The sequence below is a fragment of the Rattus norvegicus genome, chromosome 13 (genome assembly GCF_036323735.1).
Source record: "Rattus norvegicus strain BN/NHsdMcwi chromosome 13, GRCr8, whole genome shotgun sequence".
NCBI classification, from domain to species: Eukaryota; Metazoa; Chordata; class Mammalia; order Rodentia; family Muridae; genus Rattus; species Rattus norvegicus.
Genome location: NC_086031.1, coordinates 80,357,859 through 80,379,971, shown reverse-complemented (window position 1 = coordinate 80,379,971; position 22,113 = coordinate 80,357,859). Strand labels below are relative to the sequence as shown.

At 45.1% G+C, this 22,113-nt stretch overlaps 1 protein-coding gene across 11 annotated transcripts in view; it reads right to left on the bottom strand.

Annotated features, from left to right (window-relative positions):
• Nucleotides 1–13,032: 13,032 nt before the first annotated feature.
• Adcy10 (adenylate cyclase 10) overlaps nt 13,033–22,113 on the bottom strand; it is an 86,345-nt gene continuing 77,264 nt past the window's right edge. For 9 of the 11 annotated variants that reach the window (XM_063272565.1, XM_063272564.1, XM_008769677.4 and 6 more), the window contains 7 exons: nt 21,787–21,991; nt 21,611–21,707; nt 20,632–20,747; nt 18,206–18,323; nt 17,044–17,239; nt 15,806–15,994; nt 13,040–13,221 (listed from right to left, as the gene is read on the bottom strand). In XM_063272565.1, coding sequence (XP_063128635.1) covers nt 13,060–13,221; nt 15,806–15,994; nt 17,044–17,239; nt 18,206–18,323; nt 20,632–20,747; nt 21,611–21,707; nt 21,787–21,991 — 1,083 coding nt within the window. In that variant the 3' untranslated portion in view covers nt 13,040–13,059. 11 annotated transcript variants of the gene reach the window in all.

The window sequence follows — 22,113 nt, the reverse complement described above, 5'->3', positions numbered from 1 at the left end:
GCGCGCGCGTGTGTGTGTGTGTGTGTAATCAAAATACATTGTATGTGTGTATGAAACTCTCAAAGGATAAAAAAGTATATATTTTAAAAAATGGTTTGGGGGGCTGGAAAGATGGCTCAGTGGTTAAGAGCACTGACTACTCTTCCAGAGGTCCTGAGTTCAAATCCCAGCAACCACATGGTGGCTCACAACCATCTGTAATGGGATCTGATGCCCTCTTCTGGTGTGTCTGAAAATAGCTACACTGTACTCATACATAAAGTAAATAAAAAAAAAAAAGGTTTTGGTTCCTTGAGGCTGGAGAGATGGCACAGAGATTAATACCGACTGCTCGTCTAGAGAATCTAAGTTCAAAATTCCTGCACTTCTATGGCCCCACACGATCATCTGTAACTCGAATTCTAAGGGGTGTGACACCCTCTTCTGGCCTCCTCAGGCACCAGGCATGCATGAGGCTCACATACATAGACAAAGGCAGAACACTCATAAGTATTTAACAAAAAGATTTTCTTTCTTTTTTTTTTTCTTTTTTTCGGAGCTGGGGACCGAACCCAGGGCCTTGCGTTTGTTAGGCAAGCGCTCTACCACTGAGCTAAATCCCCAACCCCTTAAAGATTTTCTTTCTTAATTTGAGTTGTATTTGTTTAAATTGCTTTTAGCTATGATCTCGCTATGGCTACCCCTCATGCTTCCTGCTCTCTACACAGGATGGATCAAACCACCTTAAAAAGCTCTCTATAGAGGCAAAGACATAACATGAAGAAATTGTACCAGAAGTCAGAGAGATGGCTTAACATTTAAGAGCACATAATGCTCTTGTAGAAGACCTAACACTCACTTAAGTTGATTGACAACTGCCTGTAACTCCAGCCCCCAATACCCCTACCCTCTTCAGAAAACTGCACTCACACATACAGGCACACACACACATTTAAAATAATATGAATAAATTTCTGTGTTTATGTTATATGTATGGGTGTTTTTCCTGCATGCCTGGTACCCATGGAAGCCAAAAGAGGACATTGGATCCCTTGGAAACGGTTACAGACAGTTCTTAGCTGTAGGTTCTGGGTCCTCTGGAAGAGCAGCCCGTACCCTTGTCCTAAGCAATCACTCCAAAATGCATCTTTTTTTAAAAAAGGAATATCAGGGCTGGAGAGATGGCTCAGTGGTTAAGAGCACAGACTGCTCTTCTAGTGGTTCTGAGTTCAACTCTCAGCAACCACATGGTGTCTCACAACCATCTGTAATGGGATCTGATGCCCTCTTCTGGTGTGTCTGAAGAGAGTTACAGTATACTCATATACCTAAAATAAGTAAATAAATCTTAACAAAAAGAAAGAAAACAGAGAAGAAATAGCAGCAGCCTAGCTAGTGTTTACCTGTGCACCCAACACATCCCAATTATTGGATAGCTGTATATTTCCTTTGTCCTGCTTAGGCTATGGGGTTCAAGGCCAGCCTGAACAACTTAATGAACCATGTTTCAAAAATATATGTGTTTTAAAAAGAGGTGAGAGAGATAGGGAGAAGAAAAAGGAGGGAGGAGGAAGAAGGAAGGGAAGAAAGGTTGAGGATATAGCTCAGTGGTAGGGTGCTTGCCTAGCATGCTCAAGGTCCTGGGTTCAGGACCCAGTACTGCCAATAAAGAGATAATCTAGAGCATTGGTTCTTGACCTTTCTAATGACCCTCAGCCATAGGGTTATTTAGTTGCTACTTTGTAATTTTGCTACTATTATGAATCATAATATAAATATCCGGTATGTAGGATATCTGATGTGTAATCTCCAGAGGGTTGAGACTCACAGGTTGAGAACCACTGGTCTAGAACCACACATGGTATCACAAGCCTATAATCCCAGCAGGGTCTTGAGTTCAAGGCTGGCCTGGGCTATATAGTGAGACTGACAACGAACAAACAAACAAACAAACAAACAAACAAATAGCAGTGCCTGTAATTCCAGCACAAGAGGTGATGAAGAAAATTTGTCCCAGGTTTGGGGTCTTTCTAGGCTATGCAGTGAGTTCTAAGCTAAGCTGGACTGTAAAAGGAGACCCTGTAAAAAAGAAGGAAAAAAAACCAGGGAACAGCAGAAACCATACATAAACAAGTCCACTCTCCTTTCCCCTCTGAATGAAGTATGGAGGGCAGGATGGTGGGATCTCACCGTCCCTGAACGCTCGCTACACGTCCCTACACGCCTGATCTCACGTCCCTACACGCCTACAGCCCACACTCTAAGGGGCTCTGAAGCAACTGTGAGCAAGACAGAACTTGCCCAAGACCTTCTGGTGCTTGACCTGATGCTAAGTGCTGGAGATACAAAACTGAGCGTGTGAGAATCCCCTCCCATTCAATGAGCCCAGCCCTCAAGGAGCCCCTGGAGGAAAGAGGCCAGAGCCATCCACCGCAGCTGGGGTGAGCCTTAATGGGCAAAGGCTCCTGGCTAGACAGCCTGTGAAGGCTAAGGAGGTCGGGGACAGAAAAGCTTGAAGCAGGTGGAGAGGAGCGCCAAACCCTGATAAGGGCTGTTCCAGGTAGCAGAATCAGTTCAAAGTCCACACACCTGCCAGCGCACCCCCATCCCTTCTGGGGTTTAGCCTTGGAAGCCTTATGGTTCAGGCTTAGGAATTTCATCATGGTCCTGCACGGCGATTTCATTGGGAAGCTTACTCTGCCAGTTCCACAGGTAAAGGCTGGAACTCAGAAATTGGGAAATGTGACTTAGTGCAGAGCCGAGTTAGGCGTGAGGGAACTGGATTTTTTTTTTTTTTTTTTTTTTTTGGTTCTTTTTTTCGGAGCTGGGGATCGAACCCAGGGCCTTGCGCTTCCTAGGTAAGCGCTCTACCACTGAGCTAAATCCCCAGCCCCGGGAACTGGATTTTTAACAGCGGTGAGGACAACAATGAAAGAGGTGGGAGAAAGGTTTAGAAAAATGTTTAGGGGCACTGAGAGAATATGAGTGGCCAAGGACAGCCAGGTGAGACAGCTCATGCGTGGAAGCCCAGCATGCAGGAGGCTGCGGCGGGAGAATTTCTTGGAGTTTGAAATCAGTCTGACTACAAAGTTCCAGTCTAAGCAAAGGAAATAACGCAAAGGAAAACGGCCAGGGTTGTTACAGACAGTAGAATCATGAAGAGCAAAGGCTGTACCGTTAACATGAGGAAGCGACTCCTAAACTCCAAGATGGAATTTAGGGTTGAAAATCTGGGGTTTCCGTGCAGGGGCAAAGCTAAGTGGCCAGCACTGGCTACGCTGCGCTTGCAACTCTGTAGACCTCAGTTCACTTGGCCGCTGTTATCTGGTCCTTTGAGTAAGTACCCTTCCTAAAAAAGACCTGATTTCCGGGTGTCCTGTCTCCTGCTACCCTGCAGATCAGCATCCTTGACCTAAATTCCAATCACTTCTCTTTTGCAGGTCACCCTGATTCCAGCTTGCGACACGATTTACCTGTCTTTATCTTGGCCCAGATCTCTTCCAACCCTGAGTGACTGGTGAAGCCTGGGTGGCCTTGGGCTAGGGATACATCTCAGTGGGAGAATACTCGCTCAGCCTGTGTGAATCCTTTGATTAGATTCTTAGTACCCCATATAAAAACCAAAGACTTTCTAAAACAGAAATATGCTCCACACACTCAGGTGGTAATCCTGAGTCTCCTATTTTGGGTGGTATTGATGGGTCCTAGCCTGTAAGCTAGATGGCCCACCAGGCTGGGGTGATTGATGTTCCTATCCCTTTGCTGGTGGATCTCCTCCAGACCAGTTGGGGACTGGGGGAGGGGCACCCAGTCCTCGGGTGCTCCAGGATCAAATGCCATGTGCTGGCCTGGAAAGGCCTTCTCCGGTCTGATTCATACCTCCTCCCAGCTAGCTTCCACTAGCCTTCTAAAGGGGTGTGCAACAGGTGCCCTGTATTTGGTGACTTTTTTTTTTTTTTTTTGGTTCTTTTTTTCGGAGCTGGGGACCGAACCCAGGGCCATGCACTTCCTAGGCAAGCGCTCTACCACTGAGCTAAATCCCAAACCACCACCTTACGAAAAGACTACTACTATTATCTCCATTTTACAGTCCAGGAAACTGAGGCACAGAGCGCTTTCCCCAAAGGGCATAGACTGAGCAACTGGATCCAATCCAGTGTGTTTTCAGGTCTGTGTCAGATGCCACTGTTGTTGTTCTTTTTTTTTTTTTTTTTTTCCGGAGCTGGGGACCGAACCCAGGGCCTTGCGCTTCCTAGGCAAGCGCTCTACCACTGAGCTAAATCCCCAACCCCGTCAGATGCCACTGTATGGACTGTTTCTTGGCTCATTCCTGTACCCCTGGTACAGGGCCGAGGTCATCATTTCACTCACTGAATAAGTACTAGGTCCCTAGCGCCGCTCTAAGAAAGAGCAGAAGCAAACATTCTTTATACATCCACCAGCTGACAGCTCCTGAACACTGACTACATGCCAAGCCCTGGGCTTGTTGCTACAGACACCTACAGGAGTTCAGGATAGGTAAGGTTAAGGTTCAAGGGCACATGGGAAGAGCACATCAGAACCCACAAAGATAATGCTTCTCTTCTCTGTTCCTAAAGTCGTCATGGATTATCTATCACATCCTTCTCCTAAAAATAATTCTGGGCAGGCTGCTCCAGAAAGCGCGTTGGTGGAAGCTTCCTGTGGGAGGTGCATAGTGCTGAAGCTGCAGGTCTGAGACAAGGGCTCTGAAGTGAAGCTGGAAAAGGCTCCTGAGGCTACAGCCAAGTCCAGTGCTGCCATCTGCTGGCCACAAAAGAAGATGCACCCAAACCCAGGGTTCGTGACGTAGCCAAGACTAGCAACCAAGTTCATCATCCCTGCGAAACCTGTGGGACATCTGTAAAACCAGATAGATGTACCTGGACCCCAGATATGTAGAACATTCGATCTGGGCCCAGACATGTAGAACGTACACTTTCTAAACCTCACTGTTGTCTTCTCTATTTCGGCCTGTCTCTCTTTTCTTTCCTATGGAGGGTGCTGAATTAATTTTACCTCCAGCTACTTGGCTGAAAAATGTTTATTAGCTGCAGGAGTTCCACTGTGGAATTTTTTAAAGATTTATTATATATAAGTACGCTGTAGCTGTCTTCAGACGCACCAGAAGAGGGCATAGATCTCATTACAGAGGGTTGTGAGCCACCATGTGGTTGCTGGGATTTGAACTCAGGACCTCTGGAAGAGTCATCGCTCAACTCCCGCCAACCCCCCACCACCCATGGAATTTTAAGGACCATGTATGTATACTATCACATGTAAAAAAAAGGTTCTTTGACTTCCTTTCCAATTTAACCCGCCTTGATCATCTTCAGTTGTCTTAGTGCTCTAGCTAGAACTAAGTACTATACTGAACAGATATGGAGGGGACGGCCTTGTCTGGGTCTTGATTTGGGTGGAATTGCTGCGTTTCTCCATTTAAGTTGATGCTGGCTATGGGCTTGCTGTGGGCTTTATCATGTTTATTATGTTGATGTAGGACCCGAATCCCCATCTCCTCCCCCAGTACTTTCATCATGAAGGGTTGTTGGATTTTGTCTAAGGTTTTTTCTGCATCAAATGTGATCATGGGGGATTTGAGATTGTTTATGTGGTGAATTGCATTTATCAGTTTACACATGTTGAACCGTCCCTGCAGCTCTGGGATGAAGCCTACTTGATTACGGTAAATGATTGCATTTGTAGACCAGGCTGGCCTTAGAGAGAGAAACTTAGAGAAATCTGCCTACCTCTGCCCCCCAATGCTGGGGCTAAAGGCGTGAGCCCCAATACCTGGCTCTCTTCCATCTCTGGTATTCTGTTGGTGAGGCTTGCCTCTGAGGTTCCACTTTGAGTTCCTAAATTTTCCTTTCCAGATTTCCCTCAGATTGAGTTTTCTTTACTGACTCTATTTCCACTTTGAAGTCATGACCTGTTTTACTCATTTCCTTCCACTGTTTGTGTCTGCATAGATTCCCATTAAATCCCCCTTAACGGTTTTATTAACCTCTTCATTAAGGACCTCTATCATATTCAAAAAGGCTGTTTAAGGTCTTTTTCTTGTGTTTCAAATAAGGCCTCTGAGGTAGGGCCGCTGGGCTCTAGTGGAGACATATTGTCTTGGCTGTTATTGTGGTTTTGTGTAGGCATCTGGGTCTGGGAAGATTATAATTCTAGGTCCTGACATACAGTATAGTCTTTGTTGGGTGGGCATTTTGTTCCTAGGTTTTCCAGTTGCCCTGAGTGTGGTGGCTGTGTGTTGCTTGGTGGGAAATTCTTCTGGGGTTCTGGTAGGGTGTGGCCACTGAGGGTCTAGGTAAAGTGTCTTTCTGAGTATGGGGTGCTGACACTTAGGAATGGGAATGGGTTTGGAGGAGGGCTGATGGGGGGGGTCCACAGAAGGGATTAAACTAGGGTGTCCTACCAGGATCTGCTTAGTTAGTCCCTTGAGCGTGGAGGCAGAGGAGTGAAAAGAGGCCAGAGAAGAAGGTCTACAGCAGAGCTGGGGTGAGACTGCGGGACTGGATTTGAAGGGGTGGAAGGATCTGCAGTTGGTCCAAGTGGCCTGGGAATGCCTGCTGGAGCTGGGAGGTGGGAAAAGGAACAAGCAGGGGGAGGGAGGTTAGGAGGGGAAGATGTGTGGGACCCACTGGAGAAAGGGGTGAGGTGGGAGGGAAGCTGCAGGGGGAGGGAGGTTAGGAGGGGAAGATGTGTGGGACCCACTGGAGACAGGGGTGAGGTGGGAGGGAAGCTGCAGGGGGAGGGAGGTTAGGAGGGGAAGATGTGTGGGATCCACTGGAGACAGGGGTGAGGTGGGAGGGAAGCTGCAGGGGGGGAGGTTAGGAGGGGAAGATGTGTGGGATCCACTGGAGACAGGGGTGAGGTGGGAGGGAAGCTGCGGGGGGGGAGGTTAGGAGGGGAAGATGTGTGGGATCCACTGGAGACAGGGGTGAGGGGGGAGGGAAGCTGCAGCAGGTGCTCTACCTGCAGAGCCTCGGATGAGACTGGTGGGGGTGGGGGGGAGCAGAGGTGGGGAGGGTGGGTGTGGGTGTGGAGGAGCAGGAAAGGTGAAGATCTAGTTAGCCTACCTACTTCCCTGGCTGGAGCCGTGTCCTAAATTCTTTTATAAGTAGCTTGTAACCCTCAAAACCAACAATGATAACCACACACTACAGAAAGAGGTACCTGGCATAGTCTCCACGACACAGGATCGGAAATGTTTCACACTTCGGAATTCTTCAGATTCGGAAATACCTGCCTAGACTTTACGGGTTGGAAATCTTGTCAGCATTCCAAACAGTTCTCATTTAGGGGTATTTTAGGTTCTTTGCCTCAGGGATACTCACCCCGTCTTGTGTATCACTGTTTCTATTTACAGACGAGGGAAGTAAGATAGAACGTGTGGGTTGTCATCCAGTCAGTTGACAGGGCTACAGCGACTCCACACACATAGCCAAACCCAAAGACAAGTCCACAGCCATTTCTAACAGAGAGGCAGCAGTCCGCTTGCTTCTGTTCTTTGCTGGCTATTCTGGTCATGTCCATTGCGAAGACAGAGAGATGAGTGTCAGCGTGTTCAGGAAGTGCTACCAAGGTGCAGGGAAGTCAAAACCACTGGTCGTAGAAGAAGGACTAAAGGGAGGTTTAGCTTGGGAAAGAGAAGATTTAAGAGAACCAGAAAGGTGAGTTCAAGGGTATAAAGGGAACAGGACCAAGAAGCTTGGAGCTGCAGAGCCAGCTCTGTGGTCACAAGCACTGACTCAAAGTACCCACACAGTGGCTCACAACTATCTGTAACTCCACTTCCAGGGGATCTGGTGTCCTCTTCTGGTCTTCAAGAACAGGCAGAGGCACACATGCCATGCATTTATATACATGCCAGACACTTCTTTAAAAAGTTTAAGTATATTCTAAGTTCAAGTGGAAAAGAACATGAATCTTTAGGTGATCAAATTATTTAAAGTCCAAAACAAAAGAAAGAAAGGAAAGAGAGAGAAATAGAGATAGAGATAGAGATAGAGAGATAGAGAGATAGATAGATAGATAGATAGATAGATAGATAGATAGATAGATAGAGAGGAGAGAAAGGCTGGTTTCCTGGTGGGTGAGCAGGAATAATTTTGCACTGACTGACCGGATGACCTCAGTGAAGAATAGTCCTCAAGTTCTTTGTATCTGCATAAAATCAAGTATATAAATTTGACAGTAGGGGTAAAAATGGTCTAGAAGGACAGAGGGGATTATGGGAGTGGAAGGGAAGAGGAGGTTTAAAGGGTGGATATGTTCAACAGACAGTACATACTTATACAGAAAGCTTAAAACCCCATTATCTGTGAAGAGTAGAAAATATAAGAAACTCTCATGATGGTGCGTTTGCTTCTTGTGACATCATCAGACTGGCTTGATTTCAAAGCTGTTCAGCTGTGTCTTTTCCAGAGCTGTACTTTATTTGAATTTAACTTTCATGTTTTCAATGTTTTTACAAAATAATTTTCTCATTATTCAGTATAATACACATTTTAAAAAATAAGTTGACGAAAGCTTATTTAATCTTCCAAGACAGAGTACATTTTGAGATTACATATATTTTAAAGCCAAATTTTTTCCTTTTTAAGATTTACTTATTTTTATTTATTATATGTACAGCATCCTTCCTGCAAGTATCCCCAAAGGCCAGAAGAGGGCACCAGATCTCATGATAGATGGTTGTAAGCTGCCATGTGGTTGCTGGTTTTGAACTCAGGACCTCTGGAAGAGCAACCAGTGCTCTTAACCACTGAGCCATCTCTCCAGCCCTAAAGCCAAATCCTTAATTGCCCAAACAAAAACTTTTTCCTTAGGAGGAAAAAAATTGATTTGAGTCGGTCATGATTAATTATTGTTTCCATTAATATTAAAAATGTTAAAAGACAGTACACTGAACATTTTCAAAGGCCCGTAACATGCTCAGATGTCTGATTCCATGTGTACTGTCTGGAGATTTCCAAAGATTTGCATTAAGTCTTTTTATCCAAGTTATGAAAAAGAAACTAAACTTTTGATGTCTACAACTTAAGAGGCGATGTTTCATGATTAATAGAATATTCGAGGTATCCTATAGCACAATTAGCTGAGATCAAAAGATTAATTGAACAATGGGCTGAAGAAATGACAGCTCAGCTGTGGAGAGAGAGGACCGCTCTTGCCAAAGACCTGAATTCGGCTCCCTGTATTCTGGGTGGCTCACAACTGTAACTGCAGTTCCAGGCCTTCCAAGGTCCCAAGGGGATCTGTGCTCATGTGCACCCACCACCACTTAATTAAATAGAATAAAATAAATATTTTAAAATTAAACAGTATCGGGGTTGGGGATTTAGCTCAGCGGTAGAGCGCTTGCCTAGGAAGCGCAAGGCCCTGGGTTCGGTCCCCAGCTCCGAAAAAAAAAAAAAAAAAAGAAAAAAAAATTAAACAGTATCTGTATTTTTACTATTGAAAAAGACATGAGCAACATTACAGTAACTCGAGTGCCATTTTTATTTCTAATCATTAAAATAAGAAGAAAGTCAGATGTAGGGGCACATACCTTTAATCCCAACACTCAGGAGGCAGAGGCAGGCAGATCTCTGAGTTTGAGGCCAGCCTGGTCTCTGTAGTGGGCTCCAGGCCAGCCAGGGCTACAGAGTAAGACCCTGCCTTAAAATAACAATACAATAACAACAACAACAACAAAGACCCAGTCATGCAGACAAAGTTTATAAAATCAGAATTTCTAGCAGGTCTGATATTTTGTTTCTATTGTTTTTAATATTTTTTCACATGAAAAAAGACAATCTTGTTATAAAATGTAAAGGAATTCTATATTGTTACCTAATTTCTTCTATAATGTGACTTTCTGTTTCCTCTTCTAAACTCAAAGATTGTGGATTTGTTTAAATACTCTAATTTTTATTTACCTTTTTATTAATTTTTTTCTTTTTTGTGACAGGGTCTCTTTCCTGGCTGTCCTGGAACTCACTATGTAGATCAGGCTGGTCTCATTCTCAGAGATCTGCCTGCCTCTGCCTCTGTACTTGACATAATTTTATAAATACGTAAATTACATATTACATTACATAATTGTAATACCCCCAAAATTAAAATAACCATCAATTATGCACTTCCCCCCTGAGATCTAGGACTAATGGTATATGCCATCACGCCTAGCTTGTTTTTTTTTATTTTAAAGTTTATTTACTTTTTGATATGTATGACTGCTTTGCCTCCATATATGTGTGTGCATCATATGCATGCCTGGTGCCCTTAGAGACCAGAAGAGGACATTAGAATCCTTGGAACTGGAGTCCCAGACAGCTGTGAGCTGCTGTGTGGGTTCTGGCAATCAAATTTAGGTCCTCTGGAAAAGCAGCCAGTGCTCTTAACCACTGAGCCATCTCTCTAGCTCCCAATACTTCAGTTTTAAATGAAATAGTTCATACAGTACAAATATCTGTAAAAGCTGGGGAAATGCATAATTAATCTATTTTTAATATGTAAATTTTGGTTATTAAAAATGCCTGATTCTTCTCCTGCTATCTTTACTTAATTAAGCCAGTCAGTGGTATTGGCTATTTTAATTTTTGGTGTATTATAATTATGTGATGTGATACGTAATTTATGTATTTATAAATTAATGTCAAGAACAGGGAATTAAAAGCTTTGATGGTGACGAGTGATCGGATCCAGGAATTTCTTCTTTACCGGCTTTACCTGAAGTTGTCTCTCCTGAAGACTGCTGTCCTGTCAGCTACTCAGCCCCGTTTATATTAGATCCTAGGACTGAGCCTTGCTAGCAATGCTGGAATGTTAGCACTTTGTCCTTGTGCGCACGAAGCAAGATACTTAGTCAACAAGAGGAAGTGTAAATCCAGGTTCCTAGAAAGAACCATGTGTCTGGGAGCCCTCTAGAAAGCTGGTGGGCTGATTTAGAACTTCAGTGCTTGTAGGAAGGAGTTGCAGGTCTGTAGCCTAATTATAACGTATCTTCAGGAATCTTTAGCTCCCTCAAGTCCCGTTCCTTTTCCCTGCTTCGCATGTGACCTAACACCCTTGGCAGGTAAAACCTTTAATACGAACTTCCACCAACAAAATGGTTAAGAACGAGGTCAGGCGGGGCAAGGGTGGCGTACTCCAGAGGCGGAGGCAGGCCGATCTCTGAGTTTGTAGGCCAGCCTGGTCTACAGAGTGAGTTCCAGGACAGCCAGGGCTACACAGAGAAATCCTATCGTGAAAACAAAACAAAGCAAAACAAAAAGCAAAGAAAAATATTGTCAGCTAGCATCTGAAGCTCATCGCAGAGATTTCCCTGGTTTGCAATAACCTGTATGTTTACCAGTGCGTTTGAAGTGTTGATTCATGGGGCTGGGGATTTAGCTCAGTGGTAGAGCGCTTACCTAGGAAGCGCAAGGCCCTGGGTTCGGTCCCCAGCTCCGAAAAAAAAGAACCAAAAAAAAAAAAAAAAAAAAAAAAAAAAAAAGAAGTGTTGATTCACAACTCTGCTTTGTTCCTAGAAAACTTCATGAACTCCATAGCACATTGCAACCCAAGTCTGTGCTCCCAGGCCATGCTCCAAACAAGTTATCGCTTATCCCTTTTGAGGCACCTTGTGGTCTCGGGTCTTATGGGTCTCGGGGTCTGTGCTATAGCCTGGCTTCCTTTGCAGTAGGCCGTTCTCTGTGGCTAACCTTGTGACTCACAGGACTCTGCCTCACCTCCTCTGAGAAGCCTGGTTGTATTAACAAGAGAAAAGATACGCAGCCTTGCCTTGTTGTCCGGGAAATAAAGATGCATACTATTTATATACTAAACGTTTCTTCCATGCTTGCAAATTTAGAGCATGTAAAAAGATAACCACATCAAATTGCTATTTCTACTTAAAGCATTTATTTCTACAGATGTGAAGTGGCTCTGGAAGCAGGCACAGCAAGCCGTATGCTTTCTAATCCTGCTGCTTCAGACCTTAACAGAGATCTGACATTTGCAATATTGTGTTACTTCCAAGCTGTTGAGTGCACTGAGGCTGACCCCTGGAACCCACGAAAAGGTGGAAGGACAGAACCAACTCCACAAATGCTTCCTCTGACCTAAATGCATGTATGCACATACTGTGTGTGTGTGTGTGTGTGTGTGTGTGAGAGAGAGAGAGAGACAGAGAGAGAGACAGAGAGAGAGAGACAGAGAGAGAGAGAGGGAGGGAGAGAGAGAGACAGAGAGAGAGACAGAGAGAGAGAGACAAAGAGACACAGAGAGAGAGATGGTAAATTTAAAAATATTTAAATAAACATTTTCAGATTAACACATTATCTAGAAAACAGTCCGTTGCAATACAAAATGTCACATTACCTTGATAATAGTATTTCCTCATACTGAGGCAGGAGAATGGGGCAGACGGAGGGCTGGACACTTCCCAAGTGAGGTGTTTAGTGATTCTGAAAGCTAGCTCTCCTGCACTACTATAAAAGCCAGAATGTCCAAATATGACCTGCATCATGCTACTCAAACACATCCCTGGGTAGAGTTAAGACGCTCATGAGAGGCGCAGCATAAGAAGTTGTAAGTAACCAGATATTGGAAAAACCCACACCAGGCGACATCGTGAAACCCCAATCCTTCCTGCACAGCTGCCCTTTGAGTAAGAAACCGAGTGTTTCTCTTTCCAGCCTAGTTCTTCCCCTGTGGAAGTGCACTAGCACTTAATGAACTCTGATTGCTTAATGAACTCTTGCTGGGGCTGCAAGTCGCTTCTCGATCCCTTATTCAGGGACACCAGAACCCCTTCAGCCCAATCTCGACATGATTGTGTTTTATATGGGCGGAGCCCCACAGGTCAAGCAAATAGCCAGCGACGGTGAAGGCAGTTGTGCAAGGTTAAAGCAAGCCAGATAGTGATGCTCACTGACTTACTGGAAAGGAATCCAGGCATCGGTTCCTAGGTTTGGTCCAGAAGGGTCTATGGGAACCTGGGCATGCTGGCTATGCAGAGAGAACAATAACAGATCATGGAAAAACAACGGTCCTTACTGCAATCTTTGTTCTCATTCATAATTATTAGAAAGGATTGTCCAGAATATTAACTCTCATCAAGAATTTGTTCTTTTGAACATCCTGAAGGGTTACGTTGCCTGATACAATTTTATCCCACGATGGGAGACTCAAGACTGTCTGAAGCCATTGATCTCCTGTCAACTCGGGGGCTGAGTACCACCATTCCTGAGAGAAAGAGAGAGAACAAAGGCCTCGTCAGTGCTTCAGCCTGTGGAAGACGAACCTGATCCCAGCAATGCTAATGTGTCTTTCAGCCTATTTTGGTTTGGGATAAGATCTCGCTATGCAGCCCTGGCTGGGCTAACCTTTAAGTTAGGCTGATCCTCCTGTCTCTGAGTCTGGAGGGCTAGAATTATAGGCTTGTGCTGCCACACATGGCTCTGGCTCCTCTGAGCTTTTAAAAACAGGGAGATCCACAGACAAAAATGAAATTTTTCTTTATTCTTTTTGCTTCTTCTCTCCTTCCTTCCTTCCTTTCTTCCTTCCTTCCTTCCTTCCTTCTTTATTCCTCTCTTTCTTTCTTCCCTTCTTCCTTTCTTTCTTTTTTTCTTTGTTTTGTTTTATGAGATGGTTCCATGCAGCCAAATCTGACCTTGAATTTTCTGTGTAGCTGAGGATGACCTTGAACTCCTGACCCTCCTGACTCCACCTCCCAAGTGTTGGAATAACAGACAACAAATGACAGAAATAATTTTCGTTTTCCAAATTAGAACTCAGATGCATCTTCAAACAAGCATGCATAACTGCACAGCCAGTCTCTCCTAGCGCTCTGCTGAGCCTGCAGTTCCCCTCTGAGGTGCTCGTGTGGGGAGTGAGAGCATGGGGTGGGGTGGGGCACTTGGAACACAGATGGGGAGTGGAGGGGACCAGAGAGATGGGGAGACTGTGCTAAGGGGGCTCGAATTGGGGAGTTCTCTGGAAAAAAACCTGAAAGCTAAGAAGAAACCCATAAACCTGAGCTGTGGATGCAGACCTCGTTTTGGTAGAGCCAGTGATGGAGTGATGGTTACTGTGTTTGGAGCGTGTGCACACTCCCTACCATCCGCACCTTGGAGCCCCACCCTTAAGGGGATAGTATTGAAAGTCAGGACTTTTGGGGGTTAGATTCTGAGGGCTTTGGGATTTATGTCCTAATACATAAAAGCACAGGAGAACAACCCCCCACCCAATTCTATGGACAGGCAAAAAGGAGAGAGAATAGAAAGACAGGGGAAATTGGAAAGGAAGGAGCCTCTTATGCCAGAGCATCAGTTCTCAATCAGTGGGTAGAGACCTCTTTTAGGGGTCAAGTTACCTTTTTACAAGAGTCACCCAAGACCATCAGAAAACACAGATATTTACATTATGACTTATAACAGAAGCAAAATTACAGTTATGAAGTAGCAACAGAAATAATTTTATGATTGGGGGTCACCACAACATGAGGAGCTGTATTAAAGGATCACAGTGTTAGGAAGGTTGAGAACCGCTGCTCTAGAGTCTGGCTGAAGTTAAAAATGCCTACTCAATCAACAAAATGACATAGGAAAGCTATGTCTTTCCTACATAAAGACAAGTTTTCCTTCCCATAGAGGTATCTTAAGTATGAATGCTAAACTAGTCATCCATGCTGAAGAGCCTCGAGTAGCTTTGAATATGGCTTTGCTCCTTCTGTGAAGCTGCAGTTTTCTGGAAACGTCAGAAAAAAGACCATAAACTTCATTTGCAGGAAGAAAGAAAGAAAGAAAGAAAGAGGGGGAGGGAGGGAGGGAGGGAGGGAGGGAGGAAGGAAGGAAGGAAGAAAGAAAGAAAGAAAGAAAGAAAGAAAGCAAGCAAGCAAGCAAAGGTCTTAATTTCCTTGCATAGTCCTGGTGACAGATGGTGTCTCGTACAAGCCAATACACCTCCAGGAACCACCTTTTGACAATGCAATTTCAGAAGCTACCAGAACCGTACAGCATGAAAAGCTCACACGATGTTTTGTGTGTTACATTTTCCTAAGCACTCTTTTTTTTTTTTTTTTTTTTTGGTTCTTTTTTTCGGAGCTGGGGACCGAACCCAGGGCCTTGCGCTTCCTAGGCAAGCGCTCTACCACTGAGCTAAATCCCCAACCCCTTCCTAAGCACTCTTAATACCTGTACTTAAATCTATGTTTAAATCTCTGTTTCTATGTCTCTATGTCTCTCTCTTTTTCTGTCTGTCTCTGTCTTTGAGACAGAGTTTCTCTGTGTAACCCTGGCTATCCTGAAACTAATTCTGTAGACCAGGCTGGCCTCAACTTCAGAGACCCTCCTGCCTCTGCCTCTGGAATTCTGTGATTAAAGGCGTGTGCCACCACCGCCTGACTGAGCCTCAAAGTCTTTCCAGCAGCTATAGAAGAATCCTAGCTTCATTTGAGTGGAGGTCTCTGAAGGGATTTCCTCAGGCAACAGGTGGCAGAGTGGGACTGTGTCTCTGGCTCCTGCTCCTTCTGCCACTGATAGGGACACAGCCAGAGGTACCATCAATGAGGAACTCATCTTCATCAGATACTGAATTCTAGCACCATGGTCTTAAACTCACCAGCCTGCAAAACTGTGAACAGTAAACTTCTAAGTGACACAGGATGAGGTATTTTGTGATGGCAGCACAAGTGAACTAAGACAATGACCTCTGATGCTTCCTAAAGCTCCACTGACAAGTGGGAAGGGTGAGCCCTGCCCCCATCTCTCTCTCTCTCTCTCTGACTCTCTCTCTCTCTCTCTCTCACCTGCTGGCTGAGGGTACATACCTTACTCATGCTCAGCCAACATTTCTCCAGCAAATTCCCCTGTGTCTCAGAGAGCTCCAAGGCTGTGTTTAGGAAGAAGTCACAACTGTGCCCGTCTCCCATCAGTATACAGACATAGGCCATCAAATGGTAGAGCCTGGGGTAGAAGACGGGGCCAGTGGTATTTTGAGCCACAAGGGTCTCTAAGGCCTAGAGAAAACAAACAACAAATAAAACTAGAGGCTGGAGATGGAGATGGCTCTGATGGTCAAGAGCTTGTCAACAGGAGTTCAGTTCCTAAAACCAACATTTAAAAATTATGGCAAGGGGATGGAGGGATGGCCCAGCGGTTAAGAGCACTGACTGAGCTTCCAGAGGTCCTGAGTTCAATTCCCAGCAACAACGTGGTGGCTCTCAACCATCTGTAATGGGATCTGATGCTATCCTCTGTGTCTGAAGACAGCAAGAGTGTACTCACATACATCAAATAAATAAACCTTTAAAAAATAATTTTAAAAAAAATCTTGAAGTTGGAGGATCTTGACTATTATAGAAAGGGAAGGAATCGCATGTAAAAATCTTTTTTAAAAATCTCTTTATAAAACAACATCATGATGGGAAGTCATTGAGAATTCTATTTGACAGCAAATCTCAGCAAATGGGAACACATGGACACACGCAGGAAACACTGAGCAGTGCTAACACACCCTCTCTACGTAGTACAGCTACAATTTGTGTTTTTGGGTTTTTTTTGTTTTTCTTTTTTCCGGAGCTGGGGATTGAACCCAGGGCCTTGCGCTTGCTAGGCAAGCGCTCTACCACTAAGCTAAATCCCCAACCCCGTGTTTTTTTCTTTTTAATTAAAACTTTTATTACATTGTGTGAGTGTGTGTGTGTGTGCGTGTGTGTGTGTGTGTGTGTGTGTGTGTGCGTGTGTGTGTGTGTGTGTGTGTATGTGTGCATGTGTGGTCACACGTGCTACAACATAGGTGTGGACGTCAAAGAATGACTTTCAGGACTTGGTTTTCTACTTCTGCTATGTAGGTCTTGTGGATCAAACGTAAGCACCTTTACCTGCTAAGCCATCTCTCCAGCCCCCACCCCCCCTTTTTTTCTAACTTTTTAGGAGGGTTGTCTTAAAAATAAAGCTTTTAGCATAAACATGTACAAAGTCTGTGATGAGAAGACAGTTATGCAGGAGGGTAGATAGGAAGCTGCTGGAGGAGGGATTGTGCTGCAAACCAGGAAGCAGGCCTCACCTTGAGTAGCTCCACCCCACTGTCCTGAGCATTCTCGGCCTGCTCTTCTATTTGCTTCTGAAGATGGAGGACTTGCCCTTCCATATACCTAGAAATTCCTTCGTAGTAAAGGACCGTTGGGGTTCTTCGAGTCACTAAAGTCTTCGCTCTATTGGAAAATTTGTAAAAGTTGTCCCATTCCTGAAGTCTGGCGTACCTGCAGCGCCAGAGAGGACAATGTAAAATCAGAATGGCTCTCCGGATGGGCTGGTTTGCTGACAGATCTCTGTGGATGGCAACTTTCAGTCCCTTGGACCTCTACTTCTACCCAGTGTCTGAAACATCAAGGATGTTAGGTGACATGGACCTGGGAAAGGATGGAATCCTATGACTGCAGAGGGACAGAGAGCCCGCAGGAGCACACATCGTGGGCTGGGTTATCCTTGGACTCTAGGAAGTGAGATAGGTCCCACATTTCAGGCTTGAAGAAGCTGTCCCAGTTGCAAAGAGAGGTGGGCCAGCAGTTCTCAGCACGACCTGCAGACAAGCCAGTGTCACCTGGGTCCTCTTTAATTTTAGGTACCATCAGCTTATTATAAAAGGGAAGTATTAAAATTAGTTACACGGTGAGAGAGTTCAGAAAGTGATGGAATGGCCAGCTTCATGTGACACTGTTTCAGTTGTGATTTCAGTCCACAGACTTTCCAAGAATGTCACCATCTCTAACTAAGAAGTAATCCTTGCCATGGTGCCTCCATGTTCTGGGAGGAGAGCTTTGTCTCCAGCTTTCACACGGACTGCTTGAATCTCCCCACAGTTTTCCTTTTGCACCTCATCCCACAACACTGTTACTGCAATACTTTTCCTGGAGACTTTCTGGAAGCATAACCCCACCCTCTGGGTGCCCCACAGTCTCGGCAGCACCCCTTTCAGGGGCTTTCTCTAAAAAGATTCTCTGGCGCCTTTAAGCTGTATCAGATGTAAACTATGAATATCTGTTCTTTTTTTTTTTTTTTTCGGAGCTGGGGACGGAACCCAGGGCCTTGCGCTTGCTAGGCAAACGCTCTACCACTGAGCTAAATCCCCAACCCCCTGTTCTTTCTTTTAAAGAATGTAACTGAACTCTTCTTCGGCATCTAACTCTTTCCCTCTAGACTCTAAATGATATGTAACACATTGTTACCAGACAGCTATGCAGGAGTAAAGTCCCAGGAGGAGTCCGCTTTGGAACTTGAGGATTCTGTTGTCTTCATTGTGGTGTATGAATTCCAAACATTCTTCAAATGTTCTGTAAATGAAGCCTAAAAAGGAAACAGTGATTTTGCTGCAGCATGGTGTGGGGTTGGGGTGTGTGTGTGTGTGGGTCTTTCTGGCCTTTAGCTGGAAACAGAACTTCCCACTACCTAGTAATACCTGGTTGCTTTAGATATTCAAAGGGTCCTGTGGGCTGTAACAATCACATTGCTGCCTTGGCCTGTGTTTACAGGATCTTAGGTAGACTGTGGAGTCTTACAGGTGGGTACATGACCCAATTCCATAGAAGAGACCAAACGCCATCAGATTAATCCAATCTTTCCTGCTCAACTACAAGTCCTGGTAGTTCAGGAACCTTCAGTTTTTCACCTACAGTTCCCTTATTAGTAACGATGTATGTCTCTCCTTGGTTAACCATGAGTGGAGAAAGAACCCCTAGTTGGTCCCTCTGGTTTAACATAACAGCCATCTACTCAATCCTATTTAAAGGTTGTCAGGAAAGAACTTGTTTTTTGTATATACGAGTGAGGATTCTTAAAACTAAGCCGTTGTTTGCACTGGCTGATTAGAACTTCAATAATGTGGAGAAGCTGGGATACTGCACGATAACTTGAATGTGAATTATCTTGGACTATCTTTAGCTCCCTAAATAGTCATTCCTTGCTCACTTCTGTGTTGGGCCCACCACTCTGTGACTGACACATTAAAAACTTTCTAGAATGTTTTTAACTTAGCAGACCCCTAGCTTCTACCAACTTGATCTAAAAGCTGAGTGTGTCGGCAGACAGCATTGGAAGCCTAGAGCTGAGATCTGTCCACTTTGCCGTAAGTTCTCTCTGATGTTCCCACCTATATGTTTGAAAAGCACCTTGATTGATGACTTTCTTTGTAATATTATTATGAAAGAGCTCAAGGAGTTGGTTCTATGCTGGGGGTGTGGAACTGTGTTCCTGAACCACTGTCACCCACATCTGGCTCCAGAAGAGACACTTTCTTATCCTTTTTGAGGTGAGAGCTGTGTTTTTGTGTTGCCATCCCCATCAGTGATTAACTCTATCAATGGACCAGCCCTTGTAGGCGTGTAAAAGCTTTAACATAGCAATACACACTGTCATTGATAATGTTCATGTTGGAGAATCATGCAACCAAGTTACAAAAGAAGATCTCATAAAGTTTTAGGTAGATTTACAGTTTTGTGTTGGACCATGTGCTGGTTAGTTTTCTGTCACCTTCAGATAAGCTAGTGACATCTAGGAAGAGGGAGGGAACCTCAATTGAGAATATGCATCCATAGGGTTGGCCTATAGGAAATGATGTGGCACGGCCCAGCCCGTTGGATACACCCTGGGTAGGTGATCCTGGGTTGTGGCTGAGTAAGCCACAAGAGCAAGCCAGTAAGGGGCACTCCTCCGTGGTCTCTGCTTCAGTTAGTGTCTTCAAGTTCCTGTCTTGAGCTCCTGTCCTGACTGTAGCCTGCAAGGTGAATTATGTCCTCTCCTCTCCAGGTTGCTATTGGTCATTGTGTTTTATCACGGTAACAGAGGCCAAACAAGGACAGACCAGGGTCTTGGCTATGAAGCCTGCAGATTATGTTATGATAAGCATGCTTATCAACATGAAGTTTCTAAGTGTATCCTGTAAATATTAAGGATTAAATAATCCCAGTAAAAGGCACACTGTAAAACAGTGCCAGTGACTACCACTCATTCAGAAGTTGATCTGGGGCTGGAGAGACGGCTCAGTGGTTAAGAGCACTGACTGCTCTTCCAGAGGTCCTGAGTTCAATTCCCAGCAACCACAAGGTGGCTCATTACCATCTGTAATGGGATCTGATGCCCTCTTCTGGTGTGTCTGAAGACAGCTAGCATGTACTCACATACATTAAATAAATAAATCTTTTTTTTTTTTTAAAGAAATTGATCGGACAGCTCAGACCTACAAGCGTCCTCCAGATTTAATTTTTCTTTGTCACTGCTCCTCCAGCCCTGAGACAAGTTCTCACTATGTAGCCCTGGTGTCCTGGAACTTGCTATATAGAGCAGGATGGTCTTGACTCACAGAGATCTGCCTCTACCTCCCACGTGCTGGGATTAAAGGTGTGCATCAACACATCAGACACCCACTGCTTCCTCACAGTTCCGGTGATTGCTAACCAGCTCCTTGCATCATTCTCTGCATCCCTGACCGCCAACTCTCTCTCTCTCTCTCTCTCTCTCTCTCTCTCCATCCCTTAATGCTAACCAGTTCAAAGTCAAAGCCCAAAGCCCAAGCCCCGAGGGCTGCCTCATCACTCCAGTGTGGAGATCCACCCTGATTTCTTTTCATTCCCCAAGTTAGAATAAATCCCATGCTTACCAGAATAAAGCATGATGTCCAAGCAGACGAAATAGAAAAATGCCTTGCTGAAGATGTGCTCCTCTGTTACAGAAAGGTCCCACAACCATCCCAGCACCTGGACCAAATGCTTGTATCTGTGGAACAGAAGTGGGGAGGTTGGAAGGAGTGAGAGGGCGGGATGGAGTTCAGTTCTGGTCTCATTAGTCTTGGACATGAACCAAATACAGTTCTTAAAATAGCCTTCAAATCTTCCCTTGCCCAGAACCGGAACCTAAGTCTCCAACTGGGTCCTCACCCTCTACTGTTCTTATAGGCCTCCTCCATATCCGGGGGACTAGGGTCCGGCCAGTGTAGTGTGGCCTAGTCTTCATTGCTGTTCATTTGCGCGTGCGCAATGTCCCCCCCCCCTTTACCTGTCAGAGATGGCGGCCGGATTCCCACAATAATCTTGATTGGCTGCCCCCGGCCAGAGGCAACCAGAATACAAAAGAACTCCAGTAAGAGAATTAACAGGGAAAAGGTGACATCGATAGATATAAAATGACAGTTATCTATGTTACATCCAGGGAGGAATAAGCCAGAACCCCACAGGCAGCTTCCCGTTCTAACTAGCTTTGATTACCAGCCCAACAGCCTAGAGCCATCTGAGAGAAAAGCTTCCTGATTGAGGGGCTGGCTGTGTCTGTGGGCATTGTCTTGGTTATTAGTCATTGCTGGGAGGCTCGGCCTTCTGCCGGAGGCACCATTTCTGCTTCTGAGAGCTAGCTTAATCCCGTCCTGGAGAGGGAAGCAAAGGAGAAGCCAGCAAGAAGCTGCGTGGTTTCCGCTCAGGTCCCTGCGCAAGTTCCTCTTCCTGAATTTCCTCAAAGATGTACTATGACCTGGAAGTGTCAACGCCACCATCCCTCCCCTCCCCACTTTCAGGCAGAGTGCTCCATCACAGCAACCGGGAAGGAAAGTAGAATCTGAACTCTGGAAAATGCTTTAGGACAAATACCTGCTCTTCAAGAAAAGAGGTTTACTCAGTCTGCAGAGAACCATATGGTATTTGTTGGGATTCCGGAGAAGTGACCACATCTTGTGAGCTCGGGAGCCTGGGGAGAAAGCAATCGTGGTGCGTTTGGGGGGTATTACAAGTGACTTTATGCTTTTTCTAGCCTCGCCAGCCCTTACCTAATTCAATGGCCAAGTCCAGATGACCGGTTAAGAACTTGATATGGCCCAGTGCGTCGGCTGCATAGGCCATGATTTCAAAGGCTTCGCCTTTCAGGGGGAGGTTCAAGAGCTGCTCCATGACCAGGATTTCATATTTGAACCACACGCCCTCGTATCCAGCCAGATGGCGGTACAGGGAAAAGTCCAGGAAAGCCTTGATGATCTACAAAGGCAGCAAAAGAGAGAGGAGGAGGGAGACTGAGGAAGAACCCCAACACGAAAGACTCCGAGCCTACCAGGAAAGTTTGTTAAACTTGGAGCAATGCCATGGACTTAGGTGCAGAA